The sequence below is a fragment of the Dama dama genome, chromosome 33 (genome assembly GCF_033118175.1).
Source record: "Dama dama isolate Ldn47 chromosome 33, ASM3311817v1, whole genome shotgun sequence".
Classification (NCBI taxonomy): Eukaryota; Metazoa; Chordata; class Mammalia; order Artiodactyla; family Cervidae; genus Dama; species Dama dama.
The window spans coordinates 39442167-39466964 of NC_083713.1; the positions used below are offsets into that span (position 1 = coordinate 39442167).

At 34.5% G+C, this 24798-nt stretch overlaps 1 protein-coding gene across 21 annotated transcripts in view; it reads left to right on the top strand.

The window, feature by feature from the left end:
• The window catches only part of BAZ2B (bromodomain adjacent to zinc finger domain 2B), a 313340-nt gene that overhangs the window by 274903 nt on the left and 13639 nt on the right, over positions 1-24798 (top strand). For 16 of the 21 annotated variants that reach the window (XM_061135321.1, XM_061135323.1, XM_061135319.1 and 13 more), the window contains 8 exons: positions 4848-4910; positions 5921-6065; positions 12615-13267; positions 13677-13950; positions 14114-14269; positions 14774-14934; positions 21081-21391; positions 21778-21913. In XM_061135321.1, the coding sequence (XP_060991304.1) occupies positions 4848-4910; positions 5921-6065; positions 12615-13267; positions 13677-13950; positions 14114-14269; positions 14774-14934; positions 21081-21391; positions 21778-21913 (1899 nt within the window). The remainder of the gene's footprint in view (positions 1-4847; positions 4911-5920; positions 6066-12614; positions 13268-13676; positions 13951-14113; positions 14270-14773; positions 14935-21080; positions 21392-21777; positions 21914-24798) is intronic. The other 5 variants (XM_061135329.1, XM_061135330.1, XM_061135333.1 and 2 more) reach the window with 1 other exon arrangement.

Below are 24798 nucleotides of genomic sequence, written 5' to 3' on the forward strand. Positions count from 1 at the left end.
CTGGAGACACAGATTCAATCCCTGATCTGGGAAGATTCCACATGCTGCAGAGCAGCTAGGCCTGTGCACCACAACTAGCGAGCCGGTCCTCTGGAGCCCCCGAGCCACAGCTGCTGAGCCCATATGCTCTAGAGCTCGAGCTCCACAACAAGAGAAGCCACCGCAGTGAGAAGTCCGCACGCCACAGCTAGAGAGTAAGCCCCGCTCTCCGCAACTATAGAAGACCCACGCAGCAACAAAGACCCAGGACAGCCAAAAATAAATAAATAAATCCAATTGTCATTATTATTTTTTTAACGTTAAAGGAACAGGAGGGTAATGTGAGGAGGGCTGAATGTGTTTGTTGTATTCGCCATCACAGAGGTGTTTAGTAACCAATGCCAGCACCATTTCTTTAGAGGGGTGAGAGCCAAAGCAAGGCTTTGAAAAGTGAAAAACAATGAAAAGTGAGAAAGTGAACATGATTGTCTCAAGCATTATACCTCAAAAGAAAGGGTAGTTCCTAGAGGAGGACAAAGACCAGGGATTTTTCAGATGCAGAAGTTTTGAGACTATTTTTGGTTGAAGGGAGAGTCAGTAAAATGAGAGATAGGTGTGGATGATTAAAGCAATACAAGAAAATAATTAATAGTATATGGTCCCTAGAGATATTAGAGGGATTCTGTTAAGGTAGAGATAGGTGGAATAACTTTGAAGAGTAGGCTAAAGGGAAGAAGGCAAGGTAATGGAGGAGTGTGTGTGTGTGTGTGTGTGTGTTTTTAAGGAAAGCTACCATAAGCCATGGAAATGGACATGTATAAAAAGGAGATAAAGGTTGATGTTTACCTTTTACAAGAAAAGAATGCTAGAAATATTGATAGGGTTGAAGAAATGGCATTCCAAAAACAAATACAGCCAAGCATTCTTCCTTCAAAGCCAGGATTATTTAGTGAAGGAAGTCTAGAAAAAACTCTTCCTTTTTTGTATCAACTCCTTATTGCTGGAGAAATAAAGCTTAGAAAGATGAATTATTGATATATTATGTGAAAATAATATCTGATCAAGACCAATGATATTACTAAATCAAATTTTTACTTAATCTGGATAATAGTGTAATTTATAAAATCATATGCTATACAATTCTCTTAAGTAAAAAATAGCATAAATGCAAAATATTTTCACAAATTACATATTTTAAACCAGAATGATTTGCTAGAGTGAGCTTTACTTATTTTAAGAGTAGCAGGCTGAAAAGGAGACTACTGTGAGATCCTTGCAGGAATTACTTCATAATGTTGTACTTCTGAAATCACTTGATCAAATACTCTCATGCTGTGACAAAAGGGTATATAATTTGGGTATCAACTGTAATTACCCAAAGATACTATTTATAACCAGTCTGCTTTCTTTGGCAAGTGGAGCTGTTTAGCAGAAATTAAACCTTTTTGATCAATATTAATCACCTTTTTAAAAAACAGAATTAGCATAACATTTCAGCACTTAATATTATAATTATTTTAAAGTGTTAGCTCTCATAAATGTGACAACTTTGTGTTCGGATATCAGTGCATTCTAATGGATAGTCATGCCATTAAACTAGAATTTATTTACAGAAATTGTGTTTCATTTGGCATTTTTCACATGGAGAATTAACAAACTCTAAATTGTTTTCTTTAAGGGAGATAAAAGAACTATTAAAAATCAGTATTAATGATTTAAAAATCATTATTGACATTTTAAGACTGGATGTGTCATTTTAAAGTAGTATTTTATTTTTATGAACATTGAATTATAGAGTTAATTAGATTGATCAAAATCCTGGCAAATGTGTATCTTGTTATTAAAGTGAGAAAACAGTTTAAAAGTGTTTGAAAATAAGTAATATTTTAGGATCTAAGAGACCAAAGAAACATTTCTTTTACATGATTTGAGAGTTTTTCTTTATAATGAAGAATTTGTAGCCACTTACCAATTTCCTAATAAAATTAAAGGTTAACTTTTTAAAGAATCCAATTGATTTTCCTCCAAAAATAGGTTTGGCTTCTTGATTAAGTATACATGGTGTCAGTTGTTAATACCACATAAAGGACTAATTGCAGGAGCCTTTCCACTGAGACCCATGTGATCCCTTTCAGTTAGAACAGGGGTCTGGGATCTAATGCCTGATGATCTGAAGTGGAGCTGATTTAATAGTAATAGGAATAAAGTGCACAATAAATGTAATAAGCTTGAATCATCCCCAAATCATCCCCGCTCCAAGTCTGTGGAAAAATTGTCTTCCACGTAACCAGTCCCTGGTGCCAAAAAGGTTGGGGACCACTGAATTAGAAGATAATGCCCTTTAAGTCACAGCCCTTTGTCTTAAGGGTGATTCCCTCCTTTCTTCACTCTTCATTCCTTCAACATATGAACTCTCCCTGATCCTTAGGTTTGTGTTGAGATCTTCGTGAACTTTAACCTCACAAGGTGGTGTGTAGGAGATTATGTGGACAATTAAACTTCGACACAGAGGGACATATAACAGCCTTCTCTTCTGATTGGGAAAGCAGGCAGGCATAGATTCTGTATTCTTAATTTTGCTGTTATTGCCTTTCTCTCTGGCTTTTCAGATTCTTCATATCTCTTAAAATTATGAGGAATATTAACCAAAACTCCTTTAAATAAAACCTTAGTAGATATTTTACTTCTTTTTTTTTATAAGAAAAGTCTTAGAAATGGTAGTTAGTTAATTTGAGTAATATATAGTTAGTTACTTTGATGTCTTATTTCAAATATTTGTTGATTGAATTGTTTTCTATATAAGCAAATTATCAAACATTTATCCTGCTGGTCAAAAGAACACTACATAGTCATACAGCTGTTAAGTATCTATTTAATTAAAGAGTCAAGATTTAAGGATCATTAGGCCTATTCTCTTTTAAACAGAAATGATGTTATTACCATAAATAATATGCCTAAACGCCTTTGGAAATTGGGTCTCATAAATTTGGGTAAAGCATAGATAGCTAATGGTAAAACTATTGAAGTTTTCCTTTCCCTTCCTTTTACTGGGGAGATAACTATACTGGTTTAGAAATATCTGTTTGTGAGAATGGTTGGTGGCATTATGACTTTTAAAAAAGCCTTATTAAAAGTGAACACCAAAAACAAGTGCTTATATTTTTTAAATCGGAGACGTACCTGCAGTTTCTCGTTAAAGTACATCTTTCAGAAAGAAAGAAAATAGCCTTATTTATATGTTATGTACCAGAAAATTTGCTAGTTGCTTTCAGATCTGTTCTTTGTTGTTGTTTAGTCGCTAAGTCATGTCCAACTCTTTCATGACCCCTTGGGCCTGCCAGGCTCCTCTGTCCATGAGATTTTTCCCGACAAGAATACTGGAGTGAATTGCCAGTTTCCTTCTCCAGGGGATCTTCCCAGCCCAGAGATCAAACCCGCATCTCCTGCTTAGCAGGCAGATTCTTTACCACTGAGCCACCTGGGAAGCCCCAGAATTGTTCTTAGTTCTCACAGAAGTCCCATGTTACAGATAATGTTATCACCAATTTACAGATTAGGAAAAAGTTTTGGGAGAGTTAAATGATTTGCCTATATATGTAGCCTATGCTGCAGCTGAGGTCCAGTGAAGTACATAAGGACTTCCTGGTGGCTCAGATGGTAAAGTATCTGCCTATAATGTGGGAGACCTGGGTTCAATCCCTGGATCAAGAAGATCTCGTGGAGAAGGAAATGGCAACCCACTCCAGTATTCTTGCCTGGAAAATCCCATGGACGGAGGAGCCTGGTAGGCTATTGTCCATGGGGTCGCAAAGAGTTGGATACAACTGAGCACACTTTCACTTTCACTTGAAGTACATATACCTTATACTAATTCATGCTTTCCCTCTAAAAGATATACATTGGGTGTTGCTTTCCCATATTTATTTTTTAGAATGAAACATTTCATATAATTGCAAAATTTCTATTTATGAAATCAGTACCATTTATAGAAGAGATGATTATTCTAAAAGTTCAATGTGTTCAGAGTACAACTTACTCTTTTTTTGCTGTAAAATGACTCTTTCAGTTAATGTACCAGTATTTTTGCAGTCTCCCAGATTTAAAACCTTAATATCATAGTTTACTCCTTCCTTCATCTCCTTCACCCCTCTCTGCCTCACACGCATGAGTTGCCAGAATTTAACAGTTCTAACTATATCTCTTATATCCATTTCCTTTTCTCCTTTTCTATTCCTTTTATCCTAGTAAGACCCACATCCTCTTTTCCTCTTGAATTACTGCAATTATCTACTAACTAGATTTGCCAGTTGTAGTCCTTTCCCTGCTCCAGGCCATCTTACAGCTATTACCATACTAATCTTTGTAAAGCATAGTTCTGATATTTAGTCTCCCTCAAAGGATCATATTATTGTCCATTGCCAAGCATTTACAGCTCTAGACAGTGTAGCCCCAAAGTCATCTTTGCCTCATCTTCCTCCTTATCTCTTCACTTCAAACTTTCCATGTCCTCTTTTCTCTGATGAATCGATACCTAACAAAGCTAAAACACAACTTCTTCCGTATAGCCTTCCTTGGTATAGGTTCCCACTAGAATTAATCTCACCCTTCCCTGAGCTCCATGACTCTTAATCTCTACCTCTCTTGAGGTTCATAGAGATTTCTGCTGTTTGGCAGTTTTTATTTATTAGTGTAATGTTTTATGTGTCTCCCTACCAGGTTAATGCTCTATCAAGACCAAGAACTGAGTCTTTTTCACTTCCATTGTGCCTGTCCTTGTACTTTGCATATAGGAGGCTTTCACTAAATATTTGCTGATTGATTAAATAAATCTTAAAAATGTAAATGATACTGTATTTTGTTATGTATAGGATGAAGGTGACCAAGCAGCAAGTGTGGAAGAGCTAGAAAAACAGATTGAAAAACTGAGTAAAGTAAGCATTTTTCAGACTTTTTTTTTTCTTTTTTTTGGCAGCACTTCAAAAATCCACCTTGAATGGAATTAATTTTTCTGGCTGCTAAATAAAAACAGGCTCCTTGTAACTAATTAAACTGAGATTTAGAAACATTCTTATAGTTATACCTTAAAAAGTTAATGCCAAGGTTAAAAACCTGTCTCTTAAGACATGATACTAAACTTAACCAGGGCCTATATTCTTCAGCTCTTCTTTTAAATACAAAATACCACCAATTACATGGTTTTATATCTTGGAATTAATTACTTCTAAAATTTAGTCGAACTTTATAGTAATAGTTTCTGCATCTTATGTTTTATTTTATATTAATATGTTTGTAGATTTTATTTGCATTGGATTTATACACTATACATATTTATGAATTTCATTAAAAATTGAATTCAGTAGAATTAGTAAAGTTTTAGATGAATTTTCTGTTAAAAAATGAGTTTTTAAAAATATTATGAGACTGATATTATGATATACCTATATATTATATCCATAGGGATATATATTACAAATTTATCCCTAAATTTAGTCATATGTTACCTAGGTTTATAGCATGAATATAAAAATAGGCAAATACAGGTCTGGTCAATTATGTATATGAATATTATTTGTTATATATTGTAAGAATTAAGCCAAAATTCAGTGAAATACTTGATCACATTGCATTGTTCACTGTCAAGTGTAAGACATGCTTTACTGTATGACACTTGATAAAATAAAACTTATCTTTTTAATCCATGACAACAAAAATATTCCTCTTACCCTCAAAGTGATTTCTGTCGTTATAAGTGTTACTGAAATTAAAGTCAGGAATGTAATATTTAACTCTTTTTGCTCTCTTTACTCACTAGTGAAATTTATCTGCTTTTATTTAATTTATCTGCCTTTATTAAAGGCATAAGAGTGATAAAGTCACTTACATATTAATTTTTACAGCACTTAACACTCAGAGCTTAATTTTATGCATCATTTTTTAACAGCAACAGAGTCAGTACAGAAGGAAGCTCTTTGACGCTTCTCACTCTTTACGTTCGATGATGTTTGGCCAGGATCGTTACAGACGCCGGTACTGGATTCTTCCCCAGTGTGGGGGGATTTTTGTAGAAGGCATGGAGAGTGGTGAAGGTAGGAACTATTAATCTGTTACAAAGTAATACAAGGAACCATATTTTTTAAAGCCCTGTTACTCCTCCAATATGTTTTGTGCTTCCAGAATCAAATTTCCTTTATGGATAAACATTGTAAAACCCTTGATTCCCATTCCTTTTGAATTCATAATGCCCCTTGCTCTGATAAATGTTCCTTCTCTCTCCATGATTTTTTTCTGCCACTCTCTGACAGCAAACATAAACTATTCTTTTTCTTATTTAGTGAACAAAGATCTTCCACTATATTATCCTTTATAACTGCTGCTTCACTTCTGTTCCTTTCCATTGTCAAGTTTTCCAACATGTGGTATACTCTTTAACTTCTGCAGCAAGTATCCATCCTGACAGTATCCCTGGAGGTAACTTGCTTCAATCTAAGACCCTTATTCATCGTCACTCATCTTAAAATCTTGTTCATATTTTAAATCTGTGGTCATCTCCTCCTCCATGAAGCTTCCTTACTTGAGTTTCGTATTACCACACAATCCTACAGTCTACCTTTGGACTATATTTTTTGCTGGCTCCATTCCTGTTCCATTAACTAGCATATAATAGAATGTATATACTTTCTCAGTAAACCATCTGAATTGAATTTTTCAGAACTTTGTATCTGGATGGTTCCAAATGTTTAAATTCTGATGGGGCCAAAAGTGTTATGTCAGTGTTTATAGGTTCTGGGATATAGCTATTGCCCCGTGGTGGTACATGGAGGCAAAATACTTCTTTCAACACAGTTTTTTTAAAATTCCTAGTATATGCCAGGCATTTCTAGGTACTGCAGGAGGTTGAAAGATATATAAAACATAATACATACCACATAGAAATTTAACAATCCTTTGAAGAGAGGGCATTGATTAATCACATAGACATCTAGATCTAGAACACAAATCATATAAAGCAGTTGTTTTTAACATTTTGTTTTTAGCAATGGAACTACACTTTTTTAAAAAGGGTGGGAATGCAAGTTGACACAGTCACTGTGGAGAACAGTATGGAGGTTTGGAGATTCCTTTAAAAATTAGGAATAAAACTATCGTATGACCCAACAGTTGTACTCCTGGGCATATATCCAAGGAAACCAAAATTGAAAAACACACATGTACCCAAATGTTCATCACAGATAGCTAGGACATGAAAGCAATCTAGATGTCCATTAACAGATGAATGGATAATGAAGTTGTGGTACATATAGACAATGGAATATTAACCAGGAAAAGGAACGCATTTGACTCAGTTCTAATGAGGGGGGTGGATGAACCTAGAGCCTGTTATACAGGGTGAAGTAAGTCAGAAGGAGCAAAACAAATACCGTATATTAATGCATATATATGGACTCTACTAAGATGGTAATTATGAACCTACTGCAGGGCAGCAGTAGAGACGTAGAGCTTCCCTGGTTGCTCAGCTGGTAAAGAATCTACCTGCAATGCAGGAGACCCCACTTCAGTTCCTGGGTCGGGAAGATCCCCTGGAGAAGGGATAGGCTACCCTCTCCAGCATTCTCGGGCTTCCCTGGTGGCTCAGACAGTAAAGAATCCACCTGTAATGCAGGAGACCTGGGTTCCGTCCCTAGGTTGGAAAGATCCCCTGGAGGAGGGCTTGGAGACCACTCCACTATTGTTGCCTGGAGAATCCCAGAGGAGCCTGTTGGGCTGCAGTCCATGGGGTCGCAAAGAGTTGGACACGATTGGGCAACTAAGCACAGCACAGCACAATGGAGACGCAATCATAGAGAGCAGCCTTGCAGACACGGAGGGTGGGGGGAGGAGAGGGGGCAGATGGAGAGAGTAGCATGAAAACATATAGATTACTAAAATATATATACATGTTACTATATGTCAAAAGTTTGAGGCTCCAGAATCACTGCAGATGGTAACTGCAGCCATGAAATTAAAAGGCGCTTGCTCCTTGGAAGAAAAGTTATGACCAACCTAGACAGCATATTAAAAAGCAGAGACATTACTTTGCCAACAAAGGTCTATCTAGTCAAGGCTATGGTTTTTCCAGTGGTCATGTATGGATGTGAGAGTTGGACTATAAAGACAGTTAAGCGCTGAAGAATTGATGCTTTTGAACTGTGGTGTTGGAGAAGACTCTTGAGAGTCTCTTGGACTGCAAGGAGATCCAACCAGTCCATCCTAAAGGAGATCAGTCCTGAATATTCATTGGAAGGACTGATGCTGAAGCTGAAACTCCAATACTTTGGTCACTTGATGTGAAGAACTGACTCATCTGAAAAGACTGTGATGCTGGGAAAGATTGAAGGCAGGAGGAGAAGGGGATGACAGAGGATGAGATGGTTGGATGGCATCACCAACTCGATGGACATGAGTTTGAGTAAACTCTGAGAGTTGGTGATGGACAGGGGGGCCTGGCGTGCTGCAGTCCATGGGGTCACAAAGAGTCGGACATGACTGAGTGAACTGAACTGAACTGATATGTCAAATTAGATTGCCAGTGGAAATTTGCTGTGGTGACACAGGGAGCTCAAATCCAATGTGCTGTGACAACCTAGAGGAGTGTGTAGGGTAAGAGGTGGGAGGGAGGTTCAAGACGTAGGGGGCATACATATACTATATGACTGATTCATGTTGATATATGGCAGAAACAAACACAATATTGTACAGCAATTATCCTCCAATTAAAAATAAATAAATTTAAAAAACAATAAAAATTTCACAAGGAAAAACAAAAACAAAAATCTTATGGGGACAAGGAAGTTCATGAAATATGCATTTAATGTGCTTAGAATAGTGGCTGGCATGTAAGCATTGATGGCATATAGTAAACAGTGTTGTTATTGGTTTGCATGATAATATATTTCTTATGAATGTAAATTGTATGAATTAAGAATATAAAATCATGTGTTGGAATAATGTATATAAGTCATGCTCTGCTTCTCTCAGGGCAGAAGTAGCTACCAAATGGAATCAGGGAGGGGTATAAGAAGGCTTCAATTGTACTTTATTTCTTTTTCAAAATTGATGTCAGTGTTGATTTAATATTAATTTTAAATTAATATTAAAATTAATTTTTTAACTGTTTGCTTAAAATATTTAAAAATAAGCATGGAAAATTAATTAAAATCATAAGTTAATATAACCAACAAAAATAAGTGGTACTAATCATATTAAAAAACTTCTGTATAACAAAGGAAATCTTGAATGAAAGGCAACCTATTGAATGAGGATAAATATCTGCAAATTACATATCTCATAAGGGACTAACATCCAAAATGTATAAAGAACTTATACAATTCAACAGGAGAAAAACAATCTGATTTTAAAATAGGCAGAGTTTCTAAATAGACATTCTCCCAAAGAGGACACACAGATTGTACATGATAAGATTCTCAACATCATTAATTAAAAATCAATCAAATCAAAATCCTCATGAAATATCACCTCTCACCTGTCAGAATGGCTCTTATCAAAAAGACAAGAAATAACAAGTGCTGGTGAGGGAGAATATTGAGGAAAAATGAACCTTTTTTTATACTGTTGGTGGAATGTAAATTGGTACAGGCACAATGGAAAGCAATATGTAAATTGATACAGCCATTATGGAAGAGAGTATGGAGATTCCTTAAAAAACTAGAAATAAAACCACCATACAACCCAGCAAGACTACTTCTAGGCATATGCCCTGGGAAAACCAAAATTGAAAGACACATGTACTCCAGTGTTCATTGCAGACTATATGTAATAGATAGGACATGGAAGCAACCTAGATGTCCATCGACAGGATGAATGGATAAAGTAGCTGTGGTACATATATACAATGGAATACTACTCAGCCATAAAAAAGAACACATTGAGTCAGTTCTAATGAGATAGATGAACCTAGAGCATATTAAACTGAGTGAATTAAGTCAGAAGGAGAAAAACAAATACTGTATATTAATGCATCTATGTGGAATCTAGAAAGACAGTACTGATGAATCTATTTGCAGGGCAGCAATGGAAATGCAGACATAGAAAACAGACTTATGGACAAGGGCAGGGAAGGAGGAGAGGAGAGGTTAAGATGAATGGAGAGAGTAGCATGGAAGCATATACACTAACATATGTAAAATAGATAGCCAATGGAAATCTGCTCAGTGACTTAGGGAACTAAAACCAGGGTGCTGTAACAACCTAGAGGGGTGGGGAATGGTGGGAAGTGGAGGGAGGTTCAAGAGGGAGGGGACAAATATACTCCTACGGCTATATGTATGGCATGTATGTACATCATGTTATGTACATACATACATCATTAATATGATGTATGGCATGATGTTAATGTATGGCAGAAATGAAACCAATATTGTAAAGCAATAATCAATCAATTAAAAATAAACATAATTAAAAAACAGATTAAAAAAAAACAACATGGAGGCTCCTCAAAAAATTGAAACTAGAACTACCATATAATCAATAGAAATCTAATTTAAAATGACAAAATTGTGAGTCACTTGAAGGTACAAAGCCTTGTTGAAGCTAAAAAACAAAGAAATATCCCAGAGTGGCTTTCCCTTAACTGTAATAAGCATCATCTGAGTAGCTACAAACAAAAATGAGCACTGCCCCAGGCCAATTAAATATCCCTCCTTTCGTTTTATCATTCAAAAAATATTTATTGAGCTTCTATTTTATAGCAGCCACCATGTTAGGCACTTGGGATCCAATAACAAGCACGATAGACATCACTCTGCTTTTAAGTAAAGCTTGTTAATTTAAATTCTGGTGTGTGGATGGAGGTGGAGAAAAGAAACAAATAGATTATTGTTTATAATGATAAATTCTGTGAAGGAAATATATAGAATGATAACCTAAACTGAATGGGTAAAGTAAGATACAGTGGTATAATGCACAACCGAGGGAATATAGCCAATATTTTTAAATAACTATAACGGGAATATAACCTTTAAAAATTGTGAATCACTACATTTTATACCTCTGACATATAATATTGTACATCAGCTCTATGTCAATAAAATAAATAAAGTGAACGGGCTAGGGATTCTACTCTAGATAAAGTGAAAACCTTTATCAGATCAAAGAAACCTATCTTGATCAGAGAAAACCTCTGTGAGGAAATGACTTGATCTGAGACATGAAGGATAAGGAACCAGGTCAATAAAATGGTATCCCAGGCAGAGGAAGCGGCAAATGCAAAGTGCCCCAGAAAGCAAAGAACTGAGCATGTTTGAGAAGCTGAAGAAAGGGGAGAAAAGAGCAAGCTTTAGCAAGTACAAGAATGGTCAGAGGTTATAGAAATTTTCAGCATTGTAGGCCTACATTGTAGGCATTGCTTAGAAGTTAAGATTTTATTCCAGGTTGCAGAAGAGTGAATAGTAGTGTCTCATTTCTGTAATAGTGCAAAATGATAGTCATATTGATATATATGCATATAAGATTTCTAGAAGGATACATAGATATGATTGATTAACCACAGTTACCTCTGAAGAATAGAAATAGGGACTGAGGGAGTAGGGCAGAAACGGTTTAATTTATACCTGTCATTACTGAATATTTTACCTTGGACATACGTTACTTTTCAAATTGAATAAAGTACTGAATTTATATTTTTAAAATAATTCTTATAAATTATTTTTGAAACACTGTTCAAAAATATGAACCAGAAGTTCACAAAGGAGAAATGCCAATAAACCCATGAAAAGATATTCAGCCTTACTGGCGATCAAGAAAAAAAAAGGAGGTTTTAATTTTTATCTCCCAGTTATTGGCAAAAACAAAAAACATTGATAGTATTTAGTTTCCTTGCGGGTGTAGGCAAACAGATGCTCTTACTTCTGGTATGAATGTGTGTTGATCTAAACTTTTGGTTTGACAACGTACTTCAAAAACTCTGAAAAGTATATATCTTAGTACTCAGTAAGTATCCTAAGGAAGTAAATTTTTTTTAAAAAAATGTAAGACCAAAGATACAGATGCACATCATCATTTATAGCTTTATTTATAATAGCAAATAACTGGGCCCTATTAATAGCCATTAGTAGAAGATGGATTATTTAAATTGATGATGTATTCCACTGAGTATTCTATAGCCATTAAAATTTATGTAGTTATGTATTTATGTATGTATGTGTTATATATTTATTTATTTATGTAATTATTGACATATCAGGATGTTTACAGAGCAAAACACGTAGGTTAGAATATTATGTATATAATAAGATTTACTTGTTTTTTAATTTATAGGTTTAAGTGTATATGTATGTGCATATAGAAGGCCTGCAAGTGTTATTCAAAAATATTAATAGTAATTTTTGCTGTATATTAGGGCTTTTAAATTTTTTTATATTTTAGTTTTTTGTAATTATTAGTTACAAAATTATATTAATTTTCCAATGAGCAAAAAATCTAATCTATAAAAAAGGGGGAAATGGAGAGTATTATGTAATCTATAAAGGTTTCCTAAAAATATTTATGCATGTAACTTGATAAGTAGTAAAAGAATATAATTACATAGTATTGGTTTGATCTGGAGTAATAAAGTTTTATAATGCTTTTCAATTTTTTAGGACTAGAAGAAATTGCAAAAGAAAGAGAAAAACTAAAAAAGGCAAAAAGTATCCAAATCAAAGAAGAAATATTCGAGACTTCTGAGGACACTTTAAATTGTTCAAATCCAGATCACTGTGAGCAAAAGGAAGATACTAAAGAAAAAGATAACACAAATCTGTTTCTTCAGAAACCTGGCTCTTTTTCAAAATTAAGCAAACTTTTAGAAGTAGCTAAGATGCCTCCTGAGTCAGATGTAATGACCCCCAAACCAAATAGTAGTGCAAATGGATGCACATTGTCATATCAAAACAGTGGAAAACATTCATTGGGCAGCATTCAATCAACAGCAACACAAAGCAACATGGAAAAGACAGACTCTAATAATCTGTTCAATACCAGTTCAGGTGGTCCAGGGAAGTTCTGTAGTCCTCTCCCCAATGACCAGTTGTTAAAGACATTAACTGAAAAGAATAGGCAGTGGTTTAGCCTTTTGCCAAGGACACCTTGTGATGACACATCACTTACCCATGCCGGTGTGTCAACTGCTTCTTTAGTGACCCCTCAGTCTCAGCCACTATCTAAGTCACCCTCACCCACCCCAGGTCCTCTTCTTGGATCATCTGCTCAGAATCCCGTTGGCCTCAATCCATTTGCTTTATCGCCTCTTCAGGTTAGTGCTGTTAATTGTAACTCATGTTTATGTTGCTTTGTCTAATCTTTGATCCCGTAAATGTTTTCTCTTAAGGGAAATCAGTTCAATGTTATAATTATCCCTGCCATGGCTTGAAAACTGAAGAGCCAAAATTGTTATCACCAAACTTCATCAGAACTACTTATGTCTAAGTTAAAGACTTCTCTAACTACTTTTTAGCTTATTATTATTACATTATCTAAAAAGAAATTACTTTGAGGAGCAAACAAAACATGAAATTTAACACTGTTACTGTTGTATTTAGTCTGCCTCTAATTGTGATATGTGAAAGAATATTTTTTCAGAATTTTAAAAACAATTTCTGGTTCTAAACACTTTTTCTAACTCCTTAGATTGTCCGACTTCTAAAATGTCTTGTTTCTTGCAGGTGAAAAGTGGAGTGTCTATGATGGGACTCCAGTTTTGTGGGTGGCCTGCTGGCGTGCTTACTTCCAATATTCCATTTACATCACCTTTACCTAATCTGGGATCAGGGTTGGGATTGTCAGAAGGAAATAGTAATACATTCGTGACTCCTAATGTTGCAGCAAGTAAAAGTGAATCTCCAGTACCACAGAATGAAAAAGTCTCTTCAGCTCAACCTGCAGTTGTTGAAGTAGCAAAACCAGTAGATTTTCCTAGTCCAAAACCCATTCCAGAAGGTATGGTTTATAGTCACTTACTTAATTTTATTGTTACAGATTCCACATGATAACTGAATCTTTGAGGATTATATGTTTAGTTATAAATCTTTTGATTTGCATTGTGCCATTAATTCATATTCAATATATTTATAAAAAGATCTACATATTTATTTTAACTTAGAAATGCAGTTTGGTTGGTGGAGAATTATTGACCCAGAGGACCTAAAAGCTTTGCTCAAAGTGCTCCATCTCAGAGGGATAAGAGAAAAGGCATTACAAAAGCAAATTCAGAAACACTTGGATTATATTACTCAAGCTTGCATTAAGAATAAGGATGGTATGTACTTAGGAGAGATTTCTGTTCTCTTGCATAGTTATGATAATTAATCCTTTAATCTTAAAACATTTGAGTATATCATAATGCTTAATTTATTACTAGTAAGCATTTGCTCAACAAACAGTACCTCCTTAAATAGCTATTACTTTCTTATAATTTGTCACAACCTGTAGACTTATTGTTTTATTCCTTAGAAAAGGATGTTCCTACTTTAAAGAGTAATTTGCTGGAAATTTCCTGGCAGTCCAGTGGTTAGGACTCTGTGCTCTCACTGCCAGGGTCCAGGTTTGATCAATCCCTTGGAAAACTAAAAATTGCCACCAGCCACATGGCACAGCTTAAAAAAAAAAAAAAAAAGAAGAATCTACCTATGTTTACACACAAAAAATACATTTTTATCTTTTAAGTTATACGTATATGTTATCCCTGGAATCTTATTCACTGTCTAGAAGAAATTATTACAGAATAAAGCAGATATTAAAATTAATTTATTTTCAACTATAGTTGCCATTATTGAATTAAATGAAAATGAAGAAAACCAGGTAACTCGAGACATTGTGGAGAACTGGTCAATAGAAGAACAAGCAATGGAAATGGATTTGAATATTCTTCAACAGGTAGAAGATCTAGAAAGGAGAGTTGCATCAGCAAGTTTGCAAGTGAAGGTAAAATTGACTTGGAATGAAATCTGTTTTTAGGATGATGGAAGGTAACTGTTATTTGTTATATGCCTGATATGTGCCAGTTACTCTGCTAAATGTTTTCATTTTATCTCATTTAATTCTCAAAATGATCCTGAATTAATTTTCCCCATCTTACAGGTAAGGAACAAGACTCAAAGTAAGTAACCTGCCAATGGTCATATAGTAAATGGCTAAATGTGAATTCAAATCAAGTCTGTCTGACTCCAGAGCCTGTGTTCTTTTTTCACTAAATCTTTCTGCTCCTTAATGATACTCAAAACTGTCATTTCTAGTATGCGGTTTTTTACCACAAGCATTATTTCACCTTTTTACCTATGATACATATAATGCTCTATCAAATTCCTGCTATACTTTTTCATATAGACGAACTTCCTTATATCCAAGCCATGTTATATGTCAAAATCTTATACTATATAATTTAAAATTATAGAATATATATCCAAATATACATTATACTATGATATACATATTCATGTGTACTCCATATATATGTAAATTTTAAATTAATTTATTTATCTACTGGGCATTACCATGTCACAAGTATTTACCGTGAACAGAACTGGCTTCTGATGGACAGGGAGGAGGAAGGCTTTATCTTTGCGCAAGAATTTTCAGTTTTGGAAAGAGGGGTGTAAAGGTTTTCTCAATTGATAATAAGGTGATGTCTCTGAATAAATGGATAGATGATGAATAAGTGTGAAATACCTGGAAAAGTTTAGGAAAATGTAGACTCTGTGTAATTTGATTTGATATTTTGTGTTTTATTCAGATGAGAAATTTATGCTATAACATTATCCTGTGATATTTGGAAATTTTTGAAGCGCTCTAAAAAATGTCACTTTGCAGTTCTAATATCCCTTCTTGCCTCAAACATAATTAATTACCAACTTTGGGAGGCAAAAATTTATCATTTGTTGAATCTATTTTGCTAGCAAACTATATCTTCCTCCTAGTACTATAATATAATATCAAAATGCCTCATTTACTTGGCATCTTTAACAAATGAGCTCTTCTACCAAGTTAATTTTCTAGAGAAATGAAAATTATTCCATTTAGTGCCATAATTTTTTTAACATATTTGTTGTATTGCTTGTTATGCATTATACTGCCTTCTTAAACTGAGAATAATGAGTTTGATTTAAATTATCTTGGTGACACAGGATCATGAGTGTGAAGACCAATTATTAGATAATGATTCCCTAAGGAAATGTGAAGAGGTTTGGCCCCTACGTTAAATGAACCTAGTGCCCTTTGCTGTTCGTACGACCGTGACTGCTTTTCATAGTCTGTTTTTGTCCTCTCTCATGGTCACTTGCTACTACTTGCTGGTTTAAATTTGATTGTTTCTACTTGCCCAAATTTCAAACTTCATTCATCTAATTTGCTAGTTCTAATTGACTGTTGGCTGGGAAAGCATATCTTCATGGTTTTTAATATTAAAGTCAGGGTATGGGCCTGAAACATTTTCCTGGAGGACATACTCATATTTTTGTGCATTAACCTTATCACATTACTAGCTGCTTAGACATTCTTGGCTGTGTTCTAAATATATAAGAAAAGTAGAATTTGTTTTTTCAAGTGAAATGTTTTAACATTCTGTTATAAAATAAGTATTGCTGAAATATTCTGTATTAATCTAATAAAATGAATTATATTCTTTAAGAGTCTAAAAACACAAATGATGAAAATAACTGCAAAATATTATTTTAATATCTATACAAGATTTAATGATTTTTTTTAAGAAAATAGAGTTATATGTTTAACGTGGGGAGCTTGCCACTGTGAAGACACATTAAACAGGTGACCTGTGGGACTACTTAGGTGCATTCATATATTTTTTTTAATATTACTTATAATTTGGAAATTATTTATTATTTTGTAGAAGAATCTGTAGATCTCTAGTCCTAGTTCTGTTGAGAGTTTATAAAACAACTACTCTTCCAGTTCTTCATAAGATAGCTCCTATGTCTGTTTCTTAGTTTTCTCTTTTAGAAGCTAATTAATTCCTTCAACCAGAAATAAGTTCCATGTACAAAAACACCAGTGTCAATATCCTTCTTAAAATGTTGTATCCATAGCTGTACATAGCGCTGTCTGAATGTGTGCATGGGACTGTTCCTTTCCTTAATCTGGCACTATTCTTCATTAATGCTGTTTGAATTTGTACTAACTTTTTAGCATCTACATCATACTCTTGCTTTGCCAAGTATGCACAATGAAAAACCAAAGCAAAAAACAAACATAAAGAACCCCTAGGCTCTTTGCAAAGAGGTTTTAAGGGAGTTCTAGCACATGTAGTATTTCTGTTATTAGTTGCTTAAACTTCAGATCTAAAATGTACATTTATCATTTTTTTTTAATAAATTTCGTTTGGGTTATTTTTCAGTATTTGGAACTATTTTTATTTTGGTCCTGTCATACGGATTATTAAACTTTCTTTCTAATTTTAAATCATCTGCAGATTTAATAGCAATCAACAAAGTTACTCCTAGTGTATTAACAGGACAAACCAAGTGCAGAACCTTTGACCATTAGCACTGGGGACCTTTTCGGAGGTGATTCAAGTTCTGACAATCACCATTCTTTGGAAACAGTTTTCAACCCTCAGGGGCTTCCCTCATAGCTCAGTTGGTAAAGAATCTGCCTGCAATGCAGGAGACCCCTGTTCAATTACTGGGTCAGGAAGATCCCCTGGAGAAGGGATAGGCTACCCACTCCAGTATTCTGGCCTGGAGAATTCCATGGACTAACTCCATAGTCACTAAGAGTCGGACACGACTGAGTGACTTTCACTTTCACTTTCAACCCTCTAGACTTCTTTAATCTAGTCTTCATTTTTTGTCTTGTCAACTGCTTTGCAGAGATCCAGATATACTATGCTTACAGGGTTCCCTTGATTTGGCAAATTTAGTACCGCTTTCAAAATCTAGGAATGAGATTTATTTGACATGATTTCTACCTAATGCACTTACGTACACTATTCATAATTCTATCCTTACTTCACAAATATAAATGTTCTACTGAGTAAAGAAGAGGACTTGATTGTAATATATAAGATAAAATAATTATCTCTGAAAAGGTGTAATAAAAAGGATAATGCTTATTCTGTTTTGCATTTGATATGCATTTACTAAGTACCTAGTCCGCATCAGACAATAGACACCACAATTTTGGGTAAAAATACGGTTTCTGCCCTCAGAAAGCTTGTCACCTAATAGAGACATAAGAAATGTATACATCTCTGCAGAATCTGTTAAACTGATCATAGAGAAGAGTCATGCATGAATTTAGAAAAAGAATACACAACTTCTGGTAGAGACATGGAAGAGATGAGGGGACATTCATGCAGAAGTTGAGATAGAGCTTGAGAAAGTGAGTCAGCTTTTGACAAGGAATGCCATACTAGAAAGAGTAAACAGCCTGAGCAGAGCACTAGGATCTAGAAGATTAGGACATGTTTCGTGGAGTTGTGAATTGTGGAATATGACTACAGTGTAGGATTTGTGATGAGAACACTAGAGGAAGAGGTAGACAGGTACATGAATGTCATAGTAAAAATGTGGACTTTGCTAAACAGTAGGGAAATTCTGAAGAATTTTGAAGTAGAAGATCAATATAAGCAAGCTGAGTTATAAGATCATCCATTTATTCAATCAACATGTAAATATTGAGTGCCTACTATTTACCTTCACTGTGCTGGAGATAATATGAAAGCAGACGTGGTCCCTGTCCTCATGGAATTTAGAGGTAGAAAGATTAATCCAATAATCACAGTAGTATAAAATTGCAAGTACCACCAGTCTTGCTGTTGTTCAGTCGCTCAATCGTGTCTGACTCTGCGACACTATGGTCTGCAGCACGCCAGGCTTCCCTGTCCTTAATCATCTCCCAGAGATTGCTCAAACTCACATCCATTGAGTCGGTGATGTCATCCAACCATCTCGTCTTCTGTCATCGCCTTCTAGTCCTCTATCATCTCCTTCTCCTCCTGCCTTCAATCTCTCCCAGCATCACGGTCTTTTCTGAAGAGTCAGCTCTTCACATCAGGTGGCCAAAAGTATTGGAGTTTCAGCTTCAGCATCCGTCCTTTCAGTGAATATTCAGGACTGATTTCCTTTAGGATGGACTGGTTGGATCTCCTTGCAGTTAAGTGGACTCTCAAAAGTCTTCTCCAACACCACAGTTAAAAACCATCAATTCTTCTGCACTCAGCCTTCTTTGTGGTCCAATGCTCACATCCATACATGACTAATGGAAAAATCATAGTTTTGACTAGACGGACCTTTGTTGGCAAAGTAATGTCTCTGCTTTTTAATATGCTGTCTAGGTTTGTCATAGCTTTTCCTCCAAGGAGCAAGCATTTTTTAATTTTGTGGCTGCAGTCAACGTGATTTTGGAGTCCAAGAAAATAAAATCTGTCACTGTTTACATTGTTTCCCCATCTATTTGCCATGAAGTGTTGAGACCAGATGCGATGATCTTCATTTTTTGAATGTTGAGTTTTAAGACAGCTTTTGCACTCTGCTCTTTCACCTTCATTAAGAGGCTCTTTAGTTCCTCTTTGCTTTCTTCTATAAGAGTGGTGGTATCTCCATATCTGAGGTTATTGATATTTCTCCCAGTAATCTTGATTCCAGCTTGTGCTTCATCTAGCCTGGCATTTTGCATGATGTACTCTGCATATAAGTTAAATAAGCAGGGTGACAATATACAGCCTTGACATACTCCTTTTCCAATTTGGAACCAGTCCATTGTTCCATGTCTGGTTCTAACTGTTGCTTCTTGACCTGCATACAGATTTCTCAGGAGGCAAGTGAGATGCTCTGGTATTCCCATCTCTTGAAGAATTTTCCAGTTTGTTGTGATCCACACAAAGACTTTAGTGTAGTCGATGAAGCAGAAATAGATGTTTTCCTGGAACTCTCTTGCTTTTTCAATGATCCAACAGATGTTGGCAATTTGATCTCTGGTTCCTCTGCCTTTTCTAAATCCAGCTTGAACATCTGGAAGTTCTCGGTTCACGTAGTGTTGAAGCCTAGCTTGGAGAATTTTGAGCATTACTTTCCTAACATGTGAAATGAGTGCAATTGTGCAGTAGTTTGAACATTCTTTGGCACTACCTTTCTTTGGGATTGGAATGAAAACTGACCTTTTTCCAAGTCCTGTGGCCACTGCTGAGTTTTCCAAATTTGTTGGTGTATTGAGCACAGCACTTTCACAGCATCATCTTTTAGAACTTGAAATAGCGCAGCTGGAATTCCATCACCTCCACTAGCTTTGTTTGAAGTGATGCTTCCTAAGGCCCACTTGACTTCACATTCCAGGATGTCTGGCTCTAGGTGAGTGATCACACCATCACAGTTTTCAAAGTCATTAAGGTCTTTTTTGTATAGTTCTTCTGTGTATTCTTACCACCTCTTCTTAATATCTTCTACTTCTATTAGGTCTATACCATTTCTGTCCTTTATTGTACCCATTTTTGCATGAAATGTTCCCTTGGTATCTCTAATTTTCTTGAAGAGATCCTTTGTCAGCTTGTAATATGGAGACTTACCCTCTTGAAATAGGTCAGGAAAGGATTCCCTGAGGATGTTTAACATGAGAGCTGCAGGATGAGTGGAGTTAATATGTTAAAAGCAACAGATAAAGGCTATACACAGACAAATGTAACACCTCATGTAAACTCCTGCTGCTGAAAGAAAAATGGTGAGTACAAAGACCTATACAGAAGAGTAGTAGAAGGAAAGGAAATGGAAAGGAAGAACTAAGTTCAGAGACCACTGAGAGATTTCCATTGAAGTGGTTCCATGAAATGAATAAGCATTTAGTCTAAAGTTGCTCAGAATACTTTGCTGATTTTCATTTTACCTTTCATAACATCAAAAGTTCTTAAATTTTCTTCTTCAAACTTCTCTCACAATTGTTTCTTTTAATTTTTTGTTGTTGTTGTTCTTATTTCTACCTAGCATTAGGAAACACACGGTAAAAACTTTTAGTAAAGATCCTTGAGATCTGCTGGTGTCTGCTGCTATATTTTAAGAAAAGGTAATTCACCCATCAGGCATTTCAAGAGGAAACCATAGTAACATTATTCTTTTGATATATAGGGTTGGATGTGTCCAGAACCTGCATCAGAAAGGGAGGACTTGGTATATTTTGAACATAAGTCATTTTCTAAATTGTGCAAGGAGCATGATGGAGAATTTACTGGCGAAGAAGAAAGCAGTGCACATGCACTGGAACGGAAGAGTGACAACCCCCTAGATATAGCTGTAACCAGGCTGGCTGATTTGGAGCGGAACATTGAAAGAAGGTATCTGAAGAGCCCCTTAAGTACCACCATTCAGATCAAACTGGATAATGTGGGCACAGTTACTGTCCCTGCTCCTGCACCATCCATTAGTGGTGATGGTGACGGGTAGGTTATTGAGATTAACTTGAAAAATTATTGTGCTTCTTTGCTAATTGGAGCCTATTTTCTATTGCCTGTTATCTATGTATCTTCTTGTATGTCTGTGATCCATATGGATCATGCTACTTGCATGGTGCTTTGTAAAAACATTTTTTTTTTGTTATGTGCGTTGATAATCCTGCAAAGTGATCTTACATTTACCTGGTTGTGACTAAGCTTTGAGGCACGTAGCCACAGTCTGTGCACTACATCAAATTTAGTTGCTTAAACCTTATACTTATTGGCTGTTACATGTTTTTGTCATTGCTTGGCTTTCAGTGTGATGATTGTTTCACATTCAGTAACCATAAATGTGGACATGACCTACTTAATTTTTCTATATTTCAATGCAGAATTGAAGAGGATATTGCTCCAGGGCTCAGGGTATGGAGAAGGGCATTATCAGAAGCTCGCAGTGCTGCACAGGTAGCTCTGTGCATTCAGCAGTTACAGAAATCAATAGCATGGGAAAAATCAATTATGAAAGTTGTAAGTGTTTTTATTTAAGAAATACTATAGCTAATTTACTTTGTCCTGTTTTTTTCCCAATCTTCAGATATTTCTTAGTTATACTTTATTATCAAAATAATGTATGCTGTACTTGAGAATTTGCTTAATTTTTAAATACTGTATAATTTGATACTTTCCTCCTTGAGCTTTTTGAAGGAATCGATCAAATATTACCTTTTGTTTTTAAGATCTTCTTTTTCTCTCCTTTGAGTATTGTTTGTAGCTCCAACTGAAGTTGTCTTCTGCATTTTGTCAAATAATAGTTGTTAAGCTAAATGTTTTGAAGGCTCTTTCAATCTTGTAAACATTCCAGTTGCTAACATTACCTGCTATATACATTCGCTGCATTCCTGAAATGTCTTTATATTTGTATCAATTTTCTTTTTTTAATGCTAAAAATACTTAGATAAGTAAATGAAATAAACAGAGACCTCTTCTTTTATGCACTTTTGATAGTGTTTGATATTGCTGGCATTAAGCATAGATATTTTAGTGTTTCCTCTAACAATTAAAACTATTTCTTTACCTTCTTTATTCAAGCCCAGTTAGTTATCACATAGAGGCCTCTACTTTGTACTAGGCAACAAGTTCTATATATTCAAAATAAAAGCTATATTTCTTATATTTCCCAGAGATATATTTATTTTAAATCATATATGTGTCCCTTTTCCTTTTATTTATTATAGAAATATATTTTATATGTTGACTTTTATGAATTATTTTAACAGTTGCTTTTGAATTGCTGATTAGCTTAAAAATTCAAACACTTGAGTTTTGTTTTCATGAATAAGGGTAAAATTCCTGTATTTAAATAGTTGTTCCCCAAAGAAAAAAAGTAATCCTTAAATAATTTGCGTTTTTTCCTTCCTTTTTACCTCTCTGCCTAGACTACTCAAGATTTTATTCATTGTATACAAATAAATTTGATTTCTTCTATGGTTTTTCACTTCTTTCTAAAATGTCCATAGAATATGAATCTACAATTTATGCATAACCTATACACAGAAACCCAAAACTTATACCAAACTCTGCCTTTATATTAGTATAGTTACTTTCTGCCATCTTAAGTTTTATTTCAGTTTTTTGCAAATTCCTTTTCCATTGTTATTAATAAATTAATATGCATCCATCATCATTTAACTCCATCTCTCATAATTTTCATTTCTTTTTTAATGTTTAATAATACTATATTTGCTAAAAAAAAAAAAAAAACACTTCTTTACAAAGAAGGCAGAGTTTTTTATCCAAAGATTAATGAGCTCTTTGTAACCTTTAATTAGAAATACAACAGGACCTATAAGAATCCTCATAATAAGAAGTATCAGAAAGTTAAAGTGCTCAGTATCTTTAGAAATATCCTCTTTGCCAGCAACCAAGCTCACTAAGAAAGAAGGAGCTGCCGTAGTTTGCCTTTAGGTACTTCTCAGTCTACTACCTACTTTCTGTTGTTTCTAACGTTAAGCTGTCAGCGACATCCACTGTGGCACTCACTGTTTTGTTTTTATTATGGTAGCAAAGTAGTTAAAACCAAAATGCTCCAACACATTGTGACCTATTACTGTGATTTTCCAAAAAAGGTCAATATATGTTACCCTTTCTTAATAAGTGTCAGAAAATAATTTTTAAATCATAAATGTGAGATGTAAGATGGATTTTTTAGTATTTTTACCTGTCTATTATAGAAGATTGTGAGAATTTACTTAATGTTCGTGAACCTGATTTTTAAATTTTGTCATTATAGGGAATTAAATATAACCTTCAAAATATTATTTCTCCATGAATATTCTTATAATAGAAGTTTTAAAGAAATAACTCAGATATGGAGTAATAGTACCATAGTAAAGTATTTAGTGATATGGTTATTAGGAAAGTTCATAAAATAAATACTTACTGTCAGAATATTAAACTCTACTGCTTTCTCTTCTAGTACCCGTGCCAATTTTAGTATTACGTGTATATTACATATATTTGATAGCTATTTATTAAGGTGAATAGCATGTATCTGCTGTTTTGGTAAGATTCTTAAGCTATCATTGGTGTGCATGTTGAGCTATGAAAGACTATTTTAGACCTTCCCAGGTTAAGATTTAATGTTTTCTTAAAATTAAACAAATTAAATTTGAACAATTAAGCTTTTTTGGTTTTAAGAGTATTTAAATACATAACTTAAAATTAGTATAAATGATTTATAATTTACATGTTTTAATTATTTTAAATTGAAAAATAGTAATGTTTTCAGTTTTGGAATATTGATTACAGGACATTTTCTACTGCTACTGGAAATAAAAATTAAGTGTCAGAATATAATGTCAGTACTTACTGTTTTTTAAAGCTTGAAGTTTTTACTTGTCTAATCATCCTTCTTTCCTTTGTGAAACTTGTTATACAGAATATGTGTGCATGAGAAAAAAATCTTCTCTCTATAGATTTTAAAATTATTAGAAGTTTTTCCACAGAGAAGAAATTATTTTTACTCCTAGAAAGTAAATAATGACCTCTAAATTCTTTAGTTTATTGTAACAGTTTTTTTCCCTTAGAAATCATTCTGTAGGATCCATTTTCTACATTTGTGACACATGTTTGATTTGGGTTGATTTTTGAAGTTTCCTGGTTTAGACATAGTCAAAACATAGGGACATCTTATTATTATTATTTATGATTCTGATACCTATACAAGTTTCCTAATTTTGATCTTAAAAATTACTCTAACTCTTACTTATTTCTTTCTCAGGATGTCATGAGGATGCTAAGATAAGCAAATGATGAAATATATTAAAAAATTAAAGTACCATGTATTAAAGCTATTCATTGCTTTATGTGCTCTAATGTCATGTTAATTATTTCATATGTTAATGTGTACATGC